We start from the raw sequence: 24,101 nt of genomic DNA, 5'->3' as shown, positions 1-24,101 counted from the left end.
TGTTTCCAACTCAGCCACTCATGTCCAAGCAAATTTTCATCTGTGCTACACCGAGATGGGCGGACCACTTCCATATAAAGTCTTCCATGTTTTGCGTCTTTCTAGATTTTCTCCTGAATATTGTTGTGATTTCACGTTTGCCAAGTATTTTAGCATTGTGTAGGGATGCAGAGGTTTTGCTATTTCTTTCAAATAATAACGCAAAATAAAATGAAAATGCACTCTACCCGTTGGCAATAGATGATGGTAGAAAAGCTTCAGTTGGTGTGTAGACTCTTGAGATAAAGAGACCCATTGAGCACCTCCAGAAGACTTATCAATATACTGATTTATATTGTCAGGTAGCTTTAAAAGTAGAATCAAACCTTGAAGAAGCTACACACTTCTTCTCTGTTTTATAGAATTCTCGTTTCATTGGTTTTTCTTTATTTCACTAGTAAACTGATGGAGTATTTCGGGAACGAATCAAAGGATAAGAATATGTATTTAATTGATTTATTTAAACATAAAACAGTGTATCAGGTAGTAAATTTTTTTTATACAATCATTGATTAAAAAATCCTATAAATTACCATCTAAAATACTGCATTGAACAACATACGTCTGTATTTTAAACTTTTAAAGTCATGTCCTTTTAAAACCTTTCCAAGCTACAAAAAAACACTGGAAAATAGTTTCAATATGCCGAAAATGTCGAGAAAATTGTGATTTATATTTCCAAATGGACGATGAAACTTTACATTGTAGATGTACGATAATCGCCAAATAGAATTTCTGTATACATGTGAGACAATTTGCATACCGATTTGCCAAGTTATTCAATCAAACGAGAAAATCTCAAAACCCCATCAGGCTTCAGATGATTTCCCTCTTGTATTATTCACACCTCAATCCGGGTCCGTGATTGACCTGTACGGACAACATGGAATGTCAATTGCAATCGACGGAATATTTCGATTTATCTCACTAAACATGTCACACTATAGTCACTATTTTACCATCTATCGATTGCACTTGTGAACGTTTAAAAGTTTATGTGATAATCACATGGATTTCACACGCCAATCGCAAACAACAGGCATGTATCTGGCAAAAATTTAATGTGAAATAAGAAACTTTCACCCAACACAACATTCTTTTCAATTTTCTATGGAGATGTTAATTTTCTTTTTCAATTTTCTGTTATCTGTTTCGGAATTTAAATTTTACCAAAAAACAATTATTAATGGCAAATTTTTGTAGAACGATAAAGAAGTGAAAGACATAAATTTTGAGTTGATAATTTCCTCTTGGCAATAACGCTCACGGGTGGATTTAATAGAGTCACAATACCTGGCGCTAAACATCAACCTCTTGGAGGTCACGTAGATAAATGGATCGCAATGGTGATGTGGGCACATTATTGAGATAATTATTGCTTCATATAGGCTATGGAAAATACATTATAAAATGTCAGAGTTTCAAATCACTAAACTTCGCGGTATCTTTGCCTGTGATTTATCTAATAGAATCAATAAAGCTTATGGGCGATTTTTTTACTGCACTCGCAAAGCGTGGAGGGTTCTAATATATTTGTGAGAATAGGTGAACCGGAGAAACTGTGTCAGAGAGGATAGAGAGATGATTAATTGTGGATATGAGTATAAATTTGTATTCATTTGAGAATGGGTCTTTGTCACTTCTCATGTCGTATTATAGGTTGTTTTATGGTTGAGGCATTTCAATGCTTCTACTTCTGAAAGTCATCATTTTCTGCGTGATTGTGTCGCCCCAGCAGCTCTCTAGAGGGGCATTTTCAGCGAGTAGGTGTCCAATGTACATCACATTGGTCACCGAGTAGCTAATGATCAATTTTTCATTGCCATTTTACGGTCGTGTCACATTGCAAGCAATAGCAAGAGAGATTCTGATGAATTTCCATGTGATTTTTCCTGCAACATCCAGTGATCCATCATTCCCTATAGTGTGGTATTTGCACCTGAATCCACACAGAGTCGTGTTGCACCAGCGAGATTGGCTAATGTTTATTCCTTCATTAGCTGAACAGACATCGTGCACCACAAGTCCTCCATAAAAGTCTGCGAATGCATTTTTATCCACGGAAAGCTGCGATATTTCATATATGCTACGGGGGGAAAATGTGTGTAATGAGACTGTCTTTCCCAACTTGGCACTATGTTTTATTCAGGCTCCCATGTAACAATACTTATCATACATATACTATGTGCAGAGGGTCCATCGATGGCGAAAAAGAGACATGCCACGAATGCTATATGTAAATAATGATATTCCTCTAAAGTGTGAGATTCCATCAAAAGTATGGTCACATGTTTGCATTAGACGAGTCTACCTTATAATATTGCGTATGAAGAAGAGAAGTTATTCACTTGCCAATCTCTGCTTGGGATGTGTATTTCGTAAGGATTTGTGGGATTAACAATGCGAATATTGACATTATATTGCTTTTTCTAATTTATTTTGGCGCCACCTCTTTTGTGTAATTGAAAAGACATTTTTCTGCCTCTTGACTCTGATGAGCACAATATTTATCTATATAATAAAGAAAGGTCTGTTTGTTGGTAATCTTCGTGTCTGTACAGCTATACAAATCTACACCGTTTGACCGATCGCGATGAAATTTGGTACAGACGTTCCTTATATCAGGCGCTTTCGAGTGGCCGTATCCATTTTCCCCCCAAAGCCCCCCTTCAGGTAGCCCCCATATAACTCTCATGCAGTTTTTGCGAATTTTTGAATTTGGCGCCCGAAATGTTGTATGAAAATGATTTCTTCTCTTTGCAAATTTTTTCTTTTGGGTTCGATGAGTGCTCTCCATCTATATAATAAAGAAAGGTCTGTTTGTTGGTAATCTTCGTGTCTGTACAGCTATACAAATCTACACCGTTTGACCGATCGCGATGAAATTTGGTACAGACGTTCCTTATATCAGGCGCTTTCGAGTGGCCGTATCCATTTTCCCCCCAAAGCCCCCCTTCAGGTAGCCCCCATATAACTCTCATGCAGTTTTTGCGAATTTTTGAATTTGGCGCCCGAAATGTTGTATGAAAATGATTTCTTCTCTTTGCAAATTTTTTCTTTTGGGTTCGATGAGTGCTCTCCATCTATATAATAAAGAAAGGTCTGTTTGTTGGTAATCTTCGTGTCTGTACAGCTATACAAATCTACACCGTTTGACCGATCGCGATGAAATTTGGTACAGACGTTCCTTATATCAGGCGCTTTCGAGTGGCCGTATCCATTTTCCCCCCAAAGCCCCCCTTCAGGTAGCCCCCATATAACTCTCATGTATTTTTTGCGAATTTTTGAATTTGGCGCCAGAAATATTGTATGAAAATGATTTCTTCTCTTTGCAAATTTTTTCTTTTGGGTTTGATGAGAGCTCTCCATCTATCTATATAATAAAGAAAGGTCTGTTTGTTGGTAATCTTCGTGTCTGTACAGCTATACAAATCTACACCGTTTGACCGATCGCGATGAAATTTGGTACAGACGTTCCTTATATCAGGCGCTTTCGAGTGGCCGTATCCATTTTCCCCCCAAAACCTCCCTTCAGGTAGCCCCCATATAAAAGTCATGTGTTTTTTTGCGAATTTTTGAATTTGGCGCCCGAAATGTTGTATGAAAATGATTTCTTCTCTTTGCAAATTTTTCTTCTGGGTTTGATAAGTGGCCCAAATCTATACTTATAAACCATCATAATTTTTTTTCTCTAAAATTTGCGCGAAGCGCAACAAATCCCCGCGAAGCGGGGCGAGGTAAATTGGAGCGAAGCGACAATTTACCTCGTTTATCTATAAAAATAAAACCACTACTAGCAAAATCAACTTATACAATTTTTTTTTAAGTATTGGTTCCTATTGCAGAAATATTAAATATGGATTGATCAATGCTCTTGTTCAATTACATTCATTAAGGCGTTTTCGTAAAGGTAAAAATAAAAGAGAAAAAAAAACAAGTAAAAGTGTTTAAATTAAAAAAAAAATGTACTGGTAAGCTGACCAAGCTTACGGGAGCTGTGTTTCTTTCAGTGTACCAATTTTGTGAGAGCAAACTAGAACGCGAATTAATTTAAATATGCGCAAAGTCGGGAAAAGTTGAAAAGTCATACCCTAAGAAATGTTTGGAAGGCCATATCTCGAGAACGGATCCATAGATTTTCGAGTTTGAGCTATCGTTGGAAAGGTCTTAACCTGAACTATAATATATTGAAATATGAAGTAAATCGATAATGGCATTTTCGAAATATTCGAGTTCGAAATTTTCGAAAATTTTGATTTTGACTTTAGCGCCTCTCGCGGTCATTTCTCGAAGTTGCAATGTTCTAGACATTTGTAGGGTTTCTCGAAACCTTACATTTGCGCTTGAGTTGATCAAGATCGGACTTGTAGAACCCGAGATATGACATGCCAACTTTGGAAGGCTATATCTCGAGAACGGCGACATAGATTTTCTTCATTTTTGGCATGAAGCTAGATAATATTGTCAGCTACAACATATCAAAAAATGAAGCAAATCGATAATGGCGTTTTCGAGATATTCATCGAAAACTGGTCGAAAATTTTGTTTTTGATTTTTGGCCCCCTAGCGGTCACTTTTGAAACTTCGGATGTTCTAGAGAGTTGTAGGGTTTGTTGAGAGCTTTCATTTGACCCCGGGTTGATCAAAATCGGTCAAGCCGTTTTCGAGTTATGGTCGATTTTCGATGAAAAATTGTGGCGGCCATATTGACTAAACGGCTTGACCGATTTTCGAAAATGAGGTATCGTTGGAAAGGTATTGATGGCCCCTACAACATATCAAAATTTCAGCCCTCTAGCTATAATAGCGGCTGAGATATAGCGAAAACAAAATTTTGAGGTTATTCAAAATGGCGGACGGGGGGGTGGGGGGTAAAATTTGACATCATAATCGGATGTCTTCCAGTCGATATTTAAACTTTGCCGTTTACCGCAAGTCTCTATCTATCACCGTTCTCTCGCAATTTAGCGATTGATTCCGGACGGCCGGACGGCCGGACGGCCGGCCGGAAAAAAAATTTTTTGGCGCATACGTTTTTTGAAATGTGGGGACCCTAATTCGTGCTCATCCCAAGTTTGAGCCCGATCTGACGACTTTCGATTTTGCTCGGTACACAAAAGCTGTGTCTGAAAGAAACACAGCTAATAAATAAGCTTTCTTTGCGTTGTAGTTTTATGTTAAGCACAAAGTTATAAATAAACAAACATGATGATGAGACAAATTAATTTGTGTCAAAAAACGGTAAATAAAATTTTATGATAAATGTAGGTTTATATTGATTTTGCGTTTATCAATATTTGAATTAATTTGACCCATATATGGGCTCAATCGCCATAACGTCCAATGATTAATACATTAATCTTATCAGAACTTCAGAAATTAAAAATATATAGTAGGGCTCCGAAAAATCGAACTTTTCGATGCTTCGAAGTGTTGAGAAAAAATCGAAGCACTGCAAAAGAACTGCTTCGTTTTTAAAATGCTTCGATTATTCGAATAATCGAATAAGCTTCGAAGCTTCGAGTAATTTTTAGGTATTCGAAGCTTCGAAGCTTTTTGAAATATTCGAAGCTTCGAAGCATTTTAGGTATTCGAAGCGGATGGACGACTCGTTTTAAAAATGCACAATTGAGCTGTGCTTTTTTGTGAATTTGCGTAGCTTGAAGAACTTTTCTTATAAAATTATCCTCAAGCGCGAAGCGCCTTTAATAAAAAACTAATGTCCTTAAGAAATTATTTTATTTTTAAAAATCTTTTTTTTTAAAGGTGTCTTCAAGCGCGAAGCGCCTTTAATAAAAAACTAATGTCCTTAAGAAATTATTTTATTTTTAAAAATCTTTTTTTTTTAAAGGTGTCTTCAAGCGCGAAGCGCCTTTAATAAAAAACTGATGTCCTTAAAAAATTTTTTTAAATCTTTTTTTTTAAGGTTTCTTCAAGCGCGAAGCGCTTTTAATAAAAAGTAATTTTCTTTTTGAAAAAAAAAGAAGTGAATGAATATGATTTTAAAGATTTTTTAATTACCAATGTTTTTTTTTTCGGAAAAAAAAATTTCTAAACGAAGTTTCATGTTTGACTAAATTGTTTGTAGTTTTCGCGATTTAAGGACTTTCGAGCGCGCCATTTTGAATTTTTTAAGGGTCATAGGGAAAAATTCATTTTATATTTCTCAGGTACCTCCTACAGAAAACCGAATTTTCAGTCAAATAAAAAAATCATTGCGAGAGACGAAACATTTTTTTAAATAGCGAATGCACGTTTTTTCAGTAGAATCGGCCCAGTCGTTTTGTAGAAGTTTATTTGCCACAAACAGACATTCTTTTAGAGATTAAGTTTAGCCTATGTCTATCATTCAATAGGATTATAATGGGGTTTACAACAATGACCGTTAGAAGTCATTATGCTACCCTCATTATTAACTCAATTCAGGTAGATATTCTGCTTGTCTTGTTTTTGAAAGAAAGTTACAATAGAATATCCAAAAATCTATTCGACCACAATTAATAATATGTATGCTCCCATATTATACCTTCAAGTGCAATTTGCTCACACGTGATTGGGGGCTTATGTAGTACTTTACAAAACGAAATGAACACGAATAATTTCTAAAAAAATTGTTTTTTTTACAATGCACAATTGAAAGTAATCTTAAAGCTGAAAAGTTTGTTTGTGGCACTTGAACCTGATAGGCCGATCTTTATTTTCCTCCAAAATTTGCGCGAAGCGCAATAAAGCCCCATGTTACTACATCTTAATATATAAAGCTGAAAATGTTTGTTTGTCTGTCTGTGGCACATGAACTCCTCCGAAACGGCTGGGCCGATCTTGATGAAATTTGGTAGGGGGGTAGAGGGGGTCAATACGAGTTGCAAGCGCTATATGGGATTCCGCCCCAACCCCCCTTTATAGCGCCCCCACAGAAAAATTGATTTTTTCCCATTTTCTACCTGTTAAAGAGTCAGATAACGGGATTTTTTTATTTTAAAAATTTTTCGGGGTACCGTATTATTCATCCCCCTACTGATATACGCCCTATATTTATAGCTTAAAATAGTGTTTGTTCACACGTGATTGGGGGCTCGGGTTGACTAGTATGCATATAAAAAACTAGTCAACTCAAGCCCCCAATCACGTGTGAGCAAATTGCACTTGAAGGTATAATATGGGAGCATATCTACCTGAATTGAGTTAATAATGAGGGTAGCATAATGACTTCTAACGGTCATTGTTGTAAACCCCATTATAATCCTATTGAATGATAGACATAGGCTAAACTTAATCTCTAAAAGAATGTCTGTTTGTGGCAAATAAACTTCTACAAAACGACTGGGCCGATTCTACTGAAAAAACGTGCATTCGCTATTTAAAAAAATGTTTCGTCTCTCGCAATGATTTTTTTATTTGACTGAAAATTCGGTTTTCTGTAGGAGGTACCTGAGAAATATAAAATGAATTTTTCCTTATGACCCTTAAAAAATTCAAAATGGCGCGCTCGAAAGTCCTTAAATCGCGAAAACTACAAACAATTTAGTCAAACATGAAACTTCGTTTAGAAATTTTTTTTTCCGAAAAAAAAACATTGGTAATTAAAAAATCTTTAAAATCATATTCATTCACTTCTTTTTTTTTTCAAAAAGAAAATTACTTTTTATTAAAGGCGCTTCGCACTTGAAGACACCTTTAAAAAAAAATTTTTAAAAATAAAATAATTTCTTAAGGACATTAGTTTTTTATTAAAGGCGCTTCGCGCTTGAGGATAATTTTATAAGAAAAGTTCTTCAAGCTACGCAAATTCACAAAAAAGCACAGCTCAATTGTGCATTTTTAAAACGAGTTGTCCATCCGCTTCGAATACCTAAAATGCTTCGAAGCTTCGAATATTTCAAAAAGCTTCGAAGCTTCGAATACCTAAAAATTACTCGAAGCTTCGAAGCTTATTCGATTATTCGAATAATCGAAGCATTTTAAAAACGAAGCAGTTCTTTTGCAGTGCTTCGAATACGCTTCGATGCTTCGAATCACCGAAGCTTCGATGTTCAGATCGAAAGTCCGAGCCCTAATATATAGGTAGGTACCTAAAGAAAATTTTCAATAGAACCTGCTTGGGCTTATTGGATAACTTTTGTAAACTGAAATTTAATCTTTCAGTTAGATCGAATTTTAAAAATTGATTAAAAACAAAATTTAAAAATATCTAGAAAGCAACTTCATATGAATTATATTCTTTTAAAGAATGATATGTTGTTGGAAAGACAACAAGGTATACTTGTCATGGAATTTTCTAATTACAATAACTCTAGCTTTCTGCACTTTCGGGATTATTACATTGAAACTGGCTTAATTTTCACGCACTTCAAATGGAATTTATTGATTGACTCTGGGGATATTGTTCGTTCGGTAGTCTAACATTTTGCTTAATTGCAATCAAGTTCTGTAATTACATATGCTATATATGCGACCACAGTCGGGCTCTGTGAAGACAGCTAAGCTAATATTGCGTTCGATCGAGGTGTCAATTCTTCCAAGTCGAATTGAAATGATAAGTGCTGCAAATGCATGCATTTTTCCACATCCACTTGTTCCACATTCCGTATTTGTGGTGATTAAAATATTTAGTGTTGATCCCAATTGAAATTTATGCTGTGTGTACACAAAGTAAATCCTCCGCAATCGGAATCGATTGACTTTATAAATTTCTATGTCATGGCGAGCATTGGTGCTCTTGTACAACAATACTAAGAACACCGCCATAATCTCCTATATGGCAGACATCATATAAAAAAAGGTGAAATAAATGTTGTGAGTTTTGTTAAAATGTGGGTGTTTATGTTGACATACACCGCGCGCATATAGTTCTTCGGATCACAATTTTATGTAACACAAGAAACTCCCTCCTTGTCCCCCTTCAATGCTCTCTACCTTAACCATAAGGCATACTTTTTTGTACGAATCTCCGTATACCATCGCTCATGTCATATAAAATGCACAATTTTATCATCTTCTTTCTTCCAAGTAAAGCATATTTTATTGTTGGTCTCGCACACTTCTATGCTCAATGGTAAATGTGATGTGTGTCCATAAATAAATATAGCAGCGAAAAAAGAAATTGAAGTGTGTAAATTGTGGCGTGTTGTTGATTGTGTTGAGAGTGCATTTACATTTTAGAGAGCGGGACTAAATCAAAATCTATGCAGCTGAATGGATTTTAAAGAGTTGAAGAACACGGGGAGAATAAATTTTCATGTTCTTTGTCTCAACAATTTCGTTGTGGGGCGTGACAAAGAATAAACCATACCATTTTCATCATTTTTCATAGACTCACATATGCCTCCTTTATTGTTTATACTCTGGTGTGTACATCATATCATTACAAGATTGTTTGTTTTTACACACGGTGAAAGTCACCTCATCTCCAAAAGATCTCACGTCGAAAATCAACCGATTGATTACAATGAAAGTTCTCTCGTGGCAAAATTTAATCTAATAACCCCCGCATTCCTCTTAAAGGGTATAATAGCATCCATTTTGCACTCATGCTGTGAAACAAGGCGATGAAAAATGGCAAAGTGCAATGAAGCCATCTGAGGATAATTTCCAATGAAAGGCACCTTTTTGTGTGATTTTATAGCCCATGAACTCACAAAATTCACCTGAAACTTCACAGTCCCCCAAGATCGTAAAAATAACCATTAAATTTGGAGAAGCTCCAGAAAAAAAAATCAATTATGATTAGCAGCTGCGAAAATTTATTTGCTCACCAAAAATTAACAGTGTTCCAAGAATGGCTTTCCAATATTCTTCATCACACTCAATGGCAGAGCTCTCTCAATATTAGGTAGATAGTTCTTTTTTTTTATTTTTAATCGTCCTCCTTCTCTCTCTAAGAGAAGTAGTTTTTGACAAATCTCGCTCGTATTTATTGAGACAGATATTGCATTTAAATATATTTTTAATCAAAACTAAAAATTTTTACTTTTAAAATTATTCCAATTTTTAAAAATTGTAAATTTATAAAATACTTTTTAAAAACAAATCAAAAGAAAAATAATAACAAAAGGAAAAATTTAAAATTAAACTATCAGATATAAGTAGCAATTCTTTAATTGATTTTATTATAAATACTATATTTACGATTATTATACCATTGACCGAAAATACTTAAATCTAATTATGTTTAAAAGAGCTTCATTCTGAAGAATAATCTTCCCAAAGAATCTTAATTCTCACAAGCACTCACAGCCTCCGCATGGATATTCATTTTATTCACCGCTCGATTGGTTACACTTTATTCTCAGTTTTATCAAATGACTTTATTTTTCTTATTTCCACTCTTTAATCCCACCTTCGTGTCTTCACTTTTTTAGCCGCATGTTCTTTTTCGTATTGGTGTACAAGAAGACGCGTAACGAACCATCATTTTGAGTGGTAATAAGCAAAAATCAAAGTAAAAGCGATTAAAAATCACACTCTGCATGAGTTTATTATTGTTCCTCTCATGAAGCTTCAGAAACTTTGCGAGTTCTTCTCCGTGGAGAGATCTGATTCAATGACGTAGGTTGGGTAAATATGAGTGAGGTACTCCATAGAAATGGTGCGGATAAAATGTGGCATTGTGAAATAGGAAAAACGAGCAATACCACCTCCTCCTCATTATAAGATGCGGCGAGATGCTAGTTTACAGGCTGTATAACCATTTATTGGGTTTAAGAGCATCAATATTTAATTTAAAATCCTTTTTATCACATGTTCAAATTGGGTATGGCCTAGCGGGATGGCGAGGTAGTAATTTTCATTAAAAACCCATTCTCGGGTAATTCTAGTGGTAAAACGGTCTCTTCTGGGAAAATTAAACAAGAAGCAATGGGACAGAGACCCCATATAATCATGTTATTTTATTTTAGCGCATCTCACTGTTTTCTGCTGAAAGCCCGTGTTTCATACAGAATAATGTGGCTTCATATGTAATTATTTGATTGCACAATGCTTTGATGGAAAAACACGTATGGGTTTTTGAGGCAAAATGTGGGAGTTTTCAGATAAAAACATTTCAAAAGACGCTAAACTAATGTAGCCCTGATTAAAGTTATAGATTTTAATGGGTACGCCTTAAGTAGGAGATTTACCAATTAAAATCAAATTTGGTGTATGCCCAAGGTCGACAGCAACCTGTCTGGTGTGCAATCAAATTTTTGTATCTGAACTTCTCAGAAGCCCCCAGAGAGTATAAGGAGCAAAAAGAGCAACGGAATTCTTTAAAGAAACATTTCTTAATGATGAATTCCACTTGATGCGCTCACCCATTTGCAATGTTTCGGGTGAAGGGAGATGGCCACGGAGAAAAGCGGTTTTCTTCACGCTTTTGTGACCCAAAATGAAAGGTGAAGAAGAATTAAAGGCACCACAAATTTGGTGCAGAGGAATAATAAAAAAAAAAGACGAAAATTCCGAGTTTCACCGCGATAATCCATTTTGCACACTCTTTTTCTTTCACACCACATTTTCAACGCCCAAGTTCAAAGTGACTTTTCTTATGCAATGTGCACGAATGAGCGACAACATGGAATGGGTATACGAAAAAAAAACCGAATTTAATGATCCTTTTTATGTTAACGCATCGAAAGTCAATCATAACGCGTCCAGTTATAAGAGTTGGTATACCACAACGCGGATGGGTCAGTCTATGTGTTGTAATTTAATTTCTGAGTTGTATTAGTATGCAAAACTGATTTTTTTTGGTGAAAATTAGAAATTTGATGCATAAAAATGGTCATATCTCTGGTTCTATAAGACCTACAGAAATTTCTTGACTAGTTTTGGAAAGGTATTAAAACAGGCTATAAATTGACATAAATTTTAATAATTTTCAAGGTCACCTCCAGAACACAAAATGGAGGTTTTTTGTTTTAGGAAAACAGTTTTGGGCATTTTTTATCCTGAAGGAATAGTTCTAGAGGTTTCTGATGTTCTAGAAAGTTGTAGATAATTGTAAAACTTTTAATTTGATACCAAGTTGAGCAAAATCGGACAAGCAGTTCAGGAGATATAGCTCTTAGAACTTTTCAAATTCAAGAATTTTTCAAACTGCGATATCTTCTAAACGGCGACATAGAATTTCTTCATTTTTGGACTGGTACAAGATTATTAGTCAGGCTACAACATATCAAAATTTAAAAGATTTGCCTAATGGGGATTCGGAGATATTGCCCCTTAAAGTTAGGCAATTTTTGTTTTTGATTTTAGCGCCTCTTGCGGATGTTTTTGGAACTTGGAATGTTCTACGCAGTTGTAGGGCTTCTTGAAACCTTTCATTTGATACCAAGATGATTAAAATCGGTCAAGCCGTTCTCGAGTTATGTCGAAAAAACACTTTTTGCTTTAGGCCGCCATATTTGTTAAACCGCTTGACCGATTTTCAAGTATGAATAGTCGATGAAAACGTCTCACTGAGCTCTACAACATACTAAAATTTCAGACCTCTAGCTGTAAGGGAAGTGGTTGACAGTATTTCAAAATGGCGGACGGCGGCCATCTTGGATTTTGAAAATGCGAAAAAATGAAATTTTACACCCACATTTCTATAGAAAACTTCAAACCGGAAGTCTCTATCTGTTACCGTTCTCGAGATATAAGGCAAAGTTTGGACCACCGGCCGGCCGGCAGGCCGGCCGGCAGGCCGGCCGGATCAAAAATTTTCCACCACCATTTTCGTAATGTGGGATGTCTAAAACGTGCTCATACCAAGTTTGAGCCCGATCTGAGGTGGTCGGTTTTTCCGACGATTACAATACTTGGTATGCCACGATTGTGGTATACCAACTAATAATATTACATTAAATCGATGGGGCTGTAAGTGCTTTAACATTTTTTATCTCTCCCGCAGAGTGTGTGTGATTATTTTAAATATAATATAAATTTCATTTTAATAGTTTCCATCTTCCAATATAAAAACCATCATAAATGTACTTTTAAGGAAATTAAGATGTCGCACTGACTCCGCTGAAAGGAGAGAAGTCATGAAAGAAAGAAAAAAACACCGAGAGAGATCATTGTGTAATTTGGCATAAATGTTCATAAAAAAACATCAAAATATTTTGGAATTTGTTGTGTGTTGTGTGTGTGGTGGAAGTTTATACAGGAGATACAATAATTTATATTTTATATGAAGAAATATATCCATCCTTACCCCGCACTATGATGTAATTTGTTGGTTTTAGTCACTTAGCCAGGCGGAAAATAAAAGTCCGATAGGTATTTTTTCATCATAATAATCTCATCTGCCCACTCACAGAATTACAACCATATGATATATAGCTCAGCATTCGACAAAATGACCACCAAAGTTACAAGAAATTCTCCTGGGTATACACACTCTAAGCACAGCTGTGACTTGTAGAGAGGAAAATCTTACGTGAAAAGCTCATTAAAATTCATCAAAAATGTCCCGAGGACATATAAAATGCGAGAGAGTTTAATGAAATTATAATTATGGGGCTTTCTCTGTGAAATACCAGAGCTTTTTGTGATGTTTGCAAACTCTATACAAGACATCATCTTATTTTCACAATTAATTAGAAAAATCCCCTTGATAAAGCAACTATTTATTTCATGTTACCTTTTTTTCTACATTTTCTTTGAGAAAAAAAAATCTCTGTGTCGCTTTATGATGTAAACTCTTGAAAGTACATACAACAGATAGCACATGACGATAATTAAGCATAAAAATGATTTTATTGATATCTTGATTTAAAAATAACTATCGCATCATATTTTTCAATCATAAATCTAATTTTGAGAGGAACAATTAATTTTTATGAGTTGCGAATTTATGTCTCAATTATGCGTAATTAATGATGAGGTTAATGAAAAATGACAAAAAAAATCTTTAAATAATAATTTAATTTTTTTTGGTAATTACAGAGACACCCTGTATCGCCTATCTTTTGGCTTGGAGATTCGAGAGAGGATGCCATGGGAGGCATCAACATCAATCCAGGAAACCTGCCAGAACAAGGGTCAAAGTGAAAATGACTGTCACAACTACATAATGGTGCTGCAAAACTACGGGAATCGCCTCTATGCATGCGGAACATATGGCTTCAGTCCTTTTTGCTCGTGGCGTCAGGTGAGGTGTTAATTTGTAGCAACTTTGAGTTCACCTTTTCTCTCGGTCAGACATAATGGTTTCTAAAACATTCTTCTCTGTGGTGGCAGATGGAAAATCTGACAGTGCTGAATTATGACAAGGGGGTCGCCAAGTGCCCCTTCAATCCTCATGCCAACATCACAGCCCTGATGACCGACAATGGGCAAATTTTTGTTGGCTCCCCCACCGACTTCTCTGGCTCTGATCCAGCAATTTTGCGAGCAGACGTGGCCCAGGACAACTCACGTATGCTCCGGACGAATCAGTACAATTCCAAGTGGCTCAATGACCCTCAATTTGTCGGGAGCTTTGAGGCTGGGGAATTTGTGTACTTCATCTTCCGTGAGACTGCAGTGGAGTATATAAATTGTGGCAAAGTTGTTTACTCTCGCATTGCCAGGGTGTGCAAAAATGATCCTGGTGGAAGTCACATTCTCAAAGATAATTGGATATCATTCCTCAAAGCCAGGCTTAATTGCTCCCTACCGGGGGAGTACCCATTTTATTTTGATGAAGTTCAGGGAATTTCATATTCACACGAAGAAGGGGTGCTCTATGCCACTTTCACCACGCCAATGTGAGTCTGATTTTTTTGCATAATATAAATTAGATTACGAACAATATTAAAGAATAATTATTTCTTAATGATTTTATATTTATTTTTTTTTTAATATTTAAAATTTATCAATCCTTTAAAAAACATAAAGTTTAGTGAGATTTAAATTAAAGTGCTTTATTTTTTTGTGATTTTTAGTAATAGCATTCATGGGTCTGCTATTTGTGCCTTCAACATGTCAGCTATTCATGCGGCATTTTCGGGACCATTTAAGATCCAAGAATCCATGGGATCGGCATGGGAGCGTCAAGACTCCCCCCATCGCGATCACTATGAGTGCAAAATGGGTCGCGGAAGAACCGCACAGAGGCATCAACTTCTCGATTCTTCACGGTATCAACTGATGGATCAAGCAGTTCAGGCCACAACACTCCATCCGTTGCACTATTCGCACCTCGAAAGGTTCTCCCACATCGCTCTGGATGTGATTTCCACGAAATTACATGAGAGTGTGCGGATAATCTATGTGGCGACGGAGGATGGGCTCGTGAAGAAGATCTCAGTGCTGCCGCGGACAAAGGAGACGTGTGTTGTGGAGATATGGCGACCCGAAATTAGTTCCAGTATCCCCATTCGCACGATTCAGTTTCTCAAGGAGACTGAATCACTGTACATCGGCACCGATAGGGCACTCATGAAGATTTCAGCATACCACTGCAATCGTCATGTGTCCAAGGCGAGCTGCCTCAATGCCATGGATCCCTACTGTGGATGGAATGAGATGCTGGAGATGTGCACAGGGCCACCCAGTGGGGACACTTTAGCACGCTACTGGATTCAGAATGCCACAGAATGTCCCGTTCTCACGGCCCCCGTTGACGGTGGATGGTCAGCCTGGACGGAATGGGAAAAATGCGCTCAATCACCTGGAGGAGCCATATCTGAACACAACACAAATACAGATACTTGCCTCTGTCGGCGAAGGTCCTGCGACAATCCAGCACCGAAGAATGGTGGTCAAACGTGCACGGGAATGTCCACGGAAGTCACCAACTGCACCGTCCATGGTGGTTGGACCGAGTGGAGCCCCTACTCGCAGTGTTCTCAGTCCTGTGGAGTGGCCGTTAAGACACGGCGACGCACGTGCTCCAACCCGAAACCAGCTCACGGTGGAAGAGTGTGTGTTGGACCTGATCGTTCAGAGGTAAAAGATGCCTTATCATGCTCTCGTAACTCCCACTAAATGCGATTTCTTCTCCACTATCTCACCATAGATCTACTGCACGATGCTGCCTCCGTGTCCAGCACCCAAGCAACCTGCCATCGATGGAGGCTGGGGACCTTGGGGTAATTGCTTTAATCAATTGCTTTCACAAGATATCCGCATGATAAGGGCAAGGGTAACGATATTGTGGGCAACGTTATTATGATGCACTGATCGTTAATTGACTATCAGTGCGAATTATACATATACCTTAAGGATTTTCCAAAAGAAAGAAGTCTCTTAATTTAATCCAGGAGGTCAACATATCAAAACAAATTTAATATATATTTAGTTTATCTACAATTTTCATTTAAACAAATTTTCCTAGAAGGTTTCCTTTTTAGTTTTTGCATTTTCATCGCTCTTTATTTCCTTTCTAACTGACTGACACTTTGTCGGGGTTGAAGCTTTTAATAATTCCATCAACTCTCCCAGCATGAAATAAAGTACCTCTGCAACCACCCTAAAGCTTTTGACCTGTTTATCATGGTGTAATTCCGACAAATTCTCAAAGAGTTATTTAATTTTCACATCATAGGCGCCTTCGGGGACTGCAGCTCTCCGTGCGGGGGCGGCTTCAGAATTCGTCGCAGAAAATGCGACAATCCCACACCACAGAATGGTGGCATAGATTGCCCCGGATGCAGCATAGATTATGAAATTTGCAACAGTACTCCATGTTCTGAGGTGAAGCGCCTCAGCTCGTGGACGCCGTGGTTGATGGAGTTGAATGGCACAACAGGTGATGGGGGCCACACAGAGCGACGGTTTCGCTATCTCTGCAAAGCCTCAGTGGCTGATTCCTCGACACTGCGCATTGCCTTGGCAAAGGAAGAGACGCGTATTTGCCAGCCAGATGGGACGTGTCACAGGTGAGAGAGAAAACGATTGATAAAGAGAATTTAGTGTTTCTCGTATTTCGTGGGTTTCATGTGAATTCCTTGTTTATGGCCCAATTTAGGGTAGAAATGAATGTACCACCTATAATAAACCAGCTAAAGTTCTGTTCATGTTCTCATGATTTTATGATTTTTGTAACTGATAGGTATATTTTACTTCAGTTAGTTTTTTTTTTTTTCAAAGTATGAATTAATGTTGAATTTGAATTATTTTTAATATTGTTTTCAGATAATTTCATTTAAATAATAAAATAAATAATTTTATTATATTTAGATTGTCTGACCCTATACGTCTGACTGATATAAACTGATTAGAAAACATTACCTGTGAACTAACTTTTCCAATCAATTAAATTAAAGCTAACAAATATTTTTCCGAGAATATTCCAGGAAATTCCACGAAATTAATGTTTAATCTACATTAATTATTCCTAGATCAACAATGTTCAATATAATACATCTCTCCCTAATTAATTCCAAAATGGAATTCCATCACACTGGGAAAGCAAGGAATGCGATTTTCATTTTAGAAATATTTCTCTCTCATCCAGGACTGGCGACATTTCTGACCCAGGATGGGGTGAGTGGGGACCCTGGGGGCCATGCAGTGTTTCATGCGGTGGTGGCCAGCAATTCCGGACACGCCAATGTGAACGAGTAAATGGGGAATGCGAAGGGACGGGAAAGATGGCAAGGGCATGCAATACCCAACCCTGCAGAGGTATGCATCACCCACTCACCAATTTATTATATGGAGCTATATGTAGATTCATGGGAAATTGATTTTTCAGGTCAATGGGGATGCTGGACTGATTGGTCTCCATGCTCTGTATCCTGCGGCGTTGGGAAACGCACCAGAACACGCCAGTGTCTGTCATCTACTGATTCCAGCGATGCCAGTGACTGCGATGGTTCACCCATTCAGCAGGAGATTTGCGAAATGCCGAGTTGTGATAGTGAGTATCACGTTGAACGTACAATATGTTGCTTATATGGGAGAGGGGCTCCCAATTATTAAAAAAAAAAAGATAATAGTCACAAAAAAATATTAGATGTTGGCAAAAATTGTGCAAAAATCAATAACACAAAAGCGATTTGTCGGTAGTATTGAAAAGCAGGACTTATTTTTTTAAATTACAAAATAGTTGAAATGAGAATCCCTTGGTATGATCCTGGTATGGAATCACCATTGATTTTTTTTCACACAAAATTAACTGTGTTCTTTCTTTGCAGCTTTCTTGGGATGGAGCCAATGGAGCGAATGGAGTGAGTGCAATGATATTGGGGAAAGGACTCGGACACGGAAGTGTCTCACCACGAACCCCACATCGAAAGAGTGCCAGGGTGAGGAGAGGGATATACGACCGTGTGCACCACCTGCTGCTGCCAATACGGACACTGCCTCCGTTGGTGTGGTTAGCATAATTTCCATCGTCATCTTCGTAACTGTCTTCTGTTGCTTCTTGACCTTCATTGTCACGAGGCATTGGTACACAAGGAAGCAACCGATGGGGATAAAGAATATGCCGAGATCTCCGTGCTATGACACTTATCCCAATCAATATTCAAGTCTCCCCACAAAGGATGTGAGTAGAAAGAAAATTGGATAGCAACATTCAAGTCAGATGGGGTTGCAATATATACATATCTCACGTGTGCTTTTATTGTTTTATAGTACCCAGAACCAAGGCATAAACCCAAGAGACAATCATCATTCAACTCTCATGGTTCAAGTAGCTCCAAGAACATCCCCAATGGGCATGGGACACTCACAAAGTCCAACAATATGATGGGCAATCATACGCCAAAAGTCCTTTCGAAATCATTTGAACAGGAAACGGCAACGATTAAGAGAAATTCCCACTCGCTCAACAACGTTAAACCCCCACCACGTACTGTTAATGACGAAGAAAAATTCTAAGGAGAGCTCCCCAGCCCCCTGTGGATTAGCTCGTCCTCCGGATTCAGAAACTTTTTCTTTAAGATTCCCCTTGAACATATATACAACGCAATGTCGCATGAGAAAGTACAAATTTTTTTTGCATCATCGAGAAGCATTTATCATGATGAAATCATCCGTCGGAAAGAATCATTCCTCCGCGAAAAAGACAAGTAGGATTAATTTTCAAAATTACAGCAATAAAATGGGCAAATAAATGTTGCTCAAACTGATAGAATAGATTATGTAGGGAAAAAAAGTCTCTAGAATTTAATGATGACCTCACAACATTCTATCCTCCCCCCGATTCTTTTGTAACAATATATTATTTTACAAAGTAAAAGTGTGAATAAGTGCCAAATTAATATCTTAAATGGAGTTTACAGAAACACCCCATCATTTTGTAAATACCCATTAAAAATCAGAATATTTTTTTCTTTAAATGTGACTTAAATTTATCTGGTAACAAATCGCTGCCAAGCCAGTTATTGATAATTTTTTTTTCAACTAGTTCTTAGTGCTAATGTCGAAATGTGATGTTAGTTTTATGCGATAGATATTCTGTAAACGAGCAAAAGTGCATTTTTTTTAAATTAAAAATATAAAAGATAATAAAGGCTGATTTGTAGAATATAGTCATCGGAAACCTAGGGTATTATCCAAGATCGCTAAAAATTTTAATTCCATCCTAACAATAGAAAAAAACTCGAATTTTAGGAAACAAATGGTAGTCCAAATTAGTATCTTGTTTATAACAAAACTTTTGATAACATTTAAAAAAAAAAGATTTTTTTTTACAAAGTTTTTAATAACCAAAAATACAGCTCAGTAAATTTATTAATGGGAAGGTTAATCAACGTGCCATTTAGAAAGTTAGAATAAAATGCTTTTCTAAAAAAATGGGATTTAATTTTCTTTACTTATCAAACTTATATAGGTAAAATTTCAATTTTATTAATTCATTAATTAATGTGAAACCGTAGCTCACATTGAGTGTTTCAAATAAGTTTAAATTTAAAATTTTAGATAATATTTTGTATAGATAACGATAAATTTTAATAAAAAGTAAACATTAAAAAACTTAAGGAGAATTTTTCATTTCGTTTAAACTGAAAATTGCAATAAAATCTATTTATTAGGATTTTAATAATTTTTCAATTAATAAAAGCATAATGTGAATAGAATTTCAATTTATTGTAAAACAAAATTTTAATTGTAAAATTAAATAAATTTTTATAATGCCTAAAATATTGTTTTTCTTGTCTATATTTTGCGGTGATAAGAATGTAGCAATTATTTTTACCCATGAAAGGAAGGAATTCTTTAATTACTGAAGTTGAGAAATAAAATTGAATGTTCATGAAGGTAGGTAATGAAAAAATGAAGTAAATTTTGAATGACATTATTTTAATTAAACAATTGAGAATACTTGCCATAGAAATGTCTTTATTAAAAATTTATAATCATTAATATTTGTTTATGTTATAAAAAGTTATATTTTTTACAAAAAATATATTTTTATCGTGATAAGGCAGTGAGAATAAATTCGGAAATTGTCTATAAATTAATTGATAGACACAATTTAAATTGTTTATATGCATAAAATCTTATATTCCGAATACTGACGGTAAGATTTTATAAACTAAACTAAAACCCTTCATACATAATAAGGCTGATACATCGTAAATTCTTTTTTTTTGTTCGTAAAATGAAAATTAGAATGTTTATCTAAAAATCATTCATAAGTCCTGCCTGCAAAATTCTTTAAATAAGTTTCAAGAGTGCAACTGCCTCAGAATGTTCAATTCTTGCATAAGATAAGAAAATGGTATACTGATAAAAAAGAAATTTTCAAAATTAATAATTTATAGTGAAAATTTTGAAATTTCCTTACTCAATAGAAATATTTCATATATCAATACTCTCGCCTAGCTTCTCTATTTCAGCAATAAAATCATCAATGTCAGCGCGAGTACGTGAGGGGTAGCAGGTGATAACCATACGGAAGAAGTTTCCAATACCTTTGTGGAGAAGTGGTGAAAAGCCCACCAACATGGAACCACTCATCACCATCTTTTCTTTGATTTTAGGTGCAACCTGAAAAGAAATTTAGTATTAATTTTACTTATTAAAAGGAAGAAAACAATTAAATAGTCTCATCAGTGCCTTGTAAAGTTTCTGCCACCAATCTGAAGTCTCTTCTTGTCCACGCATTGCCTGAGGGATGTACCAGAAGCAAATGTTTGTATATTCAAATTCATCCAGAACGAGGCGGAAGCCCTGTCGATGCTTCAGTTTCTCCGTCAAATAACTGCTCATCTCTAATGCATTGTCAACCCTTTCTCCCAAATTCTTCGCTCCACGCACCTTCAGCATCAGCCAAAATTTAAAGGAATCCACCTGATGAGATAAACACAAATTATTAATTAATGTCCAGCTATAAAGCAATAAAAAATCGTACTTTTCTTCCACATTGGAAACTCTTATCGCCTGTGTCGTAGGAGATATCGTAGAATTTGTCTTGCTGGAAGAGATAATCCGCATTGGCGCAGTTGCATTTATGAAGCAATTGCTGAAAGAAAATTAACTCAGCATTAGAAAAATTTCCATTCACCCCTTCTCTTTGAATTAGTTTCTCTTCATGTGAAAATAAAAAAAATGATAATCATAAATTTTTGTTGTAAAAAGTCTAATCTAAAATATTTCGCAAATGGTTCAACGGACTATCAATTAAAATTTGTAGTGAGATTAAAATTTGTACGTTTTCCTAAAAAAAAAAAAGCTAGACTAATTCATAAAATGATCGTTCGCAAAAAATGATTTTATCAACGACCGACTCATTAAAGCCCGTCTTCTAAACGGCTGAATAAAACGTGGAATGTTAAAAAAATGGATTTTTTTTTACCTTTTCCTGTATAAGAAGAATTGAGCACTGAAGTGGAGCCCCGAGGGTTTTGTGGGGATTCCATGCAAGGGATTGCACCCTCTCAGTTCCACGAAGAAGCCCTTTGAAGCGTTCAGATAGAATAGCAGTTCCACCTAGGCATGCGTCCAAGTGCAACCAAATTCCAGCCTCTTCACAGACATCCGCTAATTTGTGAATGTCATCAAATGCACCGAGAACAGTCGTTCCTGCCGTGGCATTCACGAAGAATGGTCGACGACCCTCGCTCTTGACGCGTTCAATGGCCTCCCGCAGGGCATCTGGGCACATTCGTCCGCGATTATCGGTGCGCACTTGCACCAAATTGTCCAAACCAATTCCCATCCAGTGGGATGCCTTCTTTAGACTATAGTGGGCATCTTGCGATGTGAAAGCCACCAATGGAGGACTTCCAAACATTCCAATGGATTTGTACTGCGGATTCACTTTAAAGCGCGCCAAAACCATTGCATACATGTTGGACATGGATCCACCTGGACTGAAGATTCCATCCCCATCTGGGAAGTTAAAAAGCTCCAGGCATTTCTTGATAACTGAATCTTCTATCAGGGTGAATACCGGTGCTACTTCGAAGGTGTATCTTCCAGGAAAAAAGAACAAATATTAAACGTCTTTTTTAAAGAAAGTTTTATCATACACTACCTCCAGAGAGAATACGGACAAGCAAAAATTAGGGATTTTTCTAAGAAAAAATTCTCTTGACCGGATGTTAAAAAAATTTTAAAGAGTAACCCATTTGAAAAAAGTATTTATTTAATAAAATTGGCATACACGTTCTCTAGCGGAAGCTTTTATTGTGAACCTAATATTTTTTTTTATTTTTCCTTAAGATTTGATTTGTAGCTTTTATTAAAGCACTCCAAAAAATTATTTTTATTACTTTCGTTGTCTTGAATAAGTTTCGGTCCTCAAAGGGTTAACCTTTTCAGGTACGCGATCAATCTACTTAGCAAGTTGATTGAACTAAAAATAATTTTTATGGGTTCCTTTGAGCTCAAATAAGATATTTTTAGAAAAAAAACCCAATTCAAAAATTTACGGTTTTTCGTCTTTTCTGATCCTTTCAGTCCTTGAGGATGTCCTTTTGTGGTCATTAAATGACCAGGGATTGTAAAGACTAAAGTCCTGTACTAATTTGGACTCAATATTCATAAAATAACTATACAAATTAAAACATTTTCAAAATCGAACCCTTGGGTCAGCGTATGACCCAATGGACCTGAAAGGGTTAAAATTGTAAGTAATTGTATTGATTTGATATGATTTTTTCGTCAGATTCCTGTTTCATTCCCCTGTTTTTAAATATTGATTAGCATTATAAATTTATTAAATGGTTGAACTTGTAAATATTCACAAAAGCGACTGTCCCTGACCCTACCCAACTAATCAAATGAATAAAATTAGAAATGATTCTCTCTGAGAACAGAACACATTTTTGCGTATTTCTTGAGTATAAAATTTTCTCTATAGGTACGTCTTTAAACGCTTTAAATATTCGCGACGCGTAGAATCTCTTCCCAATCTAATATTAGGTAAATTTTATCATACGCAATTTACGACGCGGTTATCTAAACGCAAATATGAATTTAATTAGACAGTGTGACAATGCCTATCTCAAGTACTTCAGCTATAATGCGGCTTGTTTATAAATCTATCGAAGCGTATTTAATCGAAATTCTCACTTTAACATTCGCGATAGCGAGCAAGAAGTAACGAAAAAAAAAATTATAATACTTACTGACTCGTATTGAGTGCATCAGTTATCCAGGCGCCAGCAATGCCGTAGGGATCGCAACCGCTAAAAAGTTGATTGCAGAAGAAACGATGACCCGTCTTCACGGAATACTTTAAGATGAGCCGACAAATTTCTTCCGCCTCGTCCAAAGTGCGTGGCACTTGAGTGCCCAGAGACACGTCGATGATTTTCTGCAAATATACAAGGGCCAATTTATTTCTATGGGAACTTTAGCCTCAGATTGGGGTTGTGATAAAGACTTGGATGGAATTTTTAAGTATAAGATCTGTGCATAAATTACATGGTATGTATTGGAAAAATTCATAGATCCCCAAAGGAGTGGGAAGCACTCACCAAAAGCTCATCTGGATACTTAAAGTCTACAACACGTGTATCAGGTGCTGGCTCTAGGATATTCTCCTCGGATAGGATTCGATGAACACGCTCCAGGAAAGCCCAATCTTCTGCCATATCTGCACACTTGAGAGAAAAAAATTCCACAACTTTTCACTGAAGATCGTCTTTGGCACTGGGAAGCATGGAGATGTTGCCGCAAGTGAGAATGGACGGAGACTGCCGCAGAAT

At 36.4% G+C, this 24,101-nt stretch overlaps 2 protein-coding genes across 2 annotated transcripts in view; one reads left to right on the top strand and one right to left on the bottom strand.

Moving 5' to 3' along the window:
- The window catches only part of LOC129797444 (semaphorin-5B), a 63,858-nt gene extending 43,772 nt beyond the window's left edge, over positions 1–20,086 (top strand). The window contains exons 4-12 of the mRNA XM_055840006.1: positions 13,954–14,158; positions 14,248–14,756; positions 14,934–15,939; positions 16,010–16,082; positions 16,538–16,871; positions 17,450–17,619; positions 17,690–17,854; positions 18,132–18,484; positions 18,574–20,086. Of these exons, the coding sequence (XP_055695981.1) occupies positions 13,954–14,158; positions 14,248–14,756; positions 14,934–15,939; positions 16,010–16,082; positions 16,538–16,871; positions 17,450–17,619; positions 17,690–17,854; positions 18,132–18,484; positions 18,574–18,819 (3,061 nt within the window). The 3' untranslated portion in view covers positions 18,820–20,086. The remainder of the gene's footprint in view (positions 1–13,953; positions 14,159–14,247; positions 14,757–14,933; positions 15,940–16,009; positions 16,083–16,537; positions 16,872–17,449; positions 17,620–17,689; positions 17,855–18,131; positions 18,485–18,573) is intronic.
- Positions 20,087–20,263: 177 nt separating this feature from the next.
- On the bottom strand, positions 20,264–24,101 carry LOC129797575 (acidic amino acid decarboxylase GADL1). The gene is made up of 6 exons (XM_055840304.1): positions 23,871–24,101; positions 23,520–23,707; positions 21,743–22,361; positions 21,299–21,409; positions 21,004–21,237; positions 20,264–20,934 (listed from the first exon to the last, which is right to left on the bottom strand). Exons 1-6 carry the CDS (start codon positions 23,985–23,987, stop codon positions 20,746–20,748), a joined length of 1,458 nt encoding a protein of 485 aa, XP_055696279.1. The 5' UTR covers positions 23,988–24,101; the 3' UTR covers positions 20,264–20,745.

The sequence above is a fragment of the Lutzomyia longipalpis genome, chromosome 1, assembly GCF_024334085.1.
Source record: "Lutzomyia longipalpis isolate SR_M1_2022 chromosome 1, ASM2433408v1".
In the NCBI taxonomy this organism is placed as follows: domain Eukaryota; kingdom Metazoa; phylum Arthropoda; class Insecta; order Diptera; family Psychodidae; genus Lutzomyia; species Lutzomyia longipalpis.
This window is presented reverse-complemented; position numbering and strand designations above follow the sequence as displayed.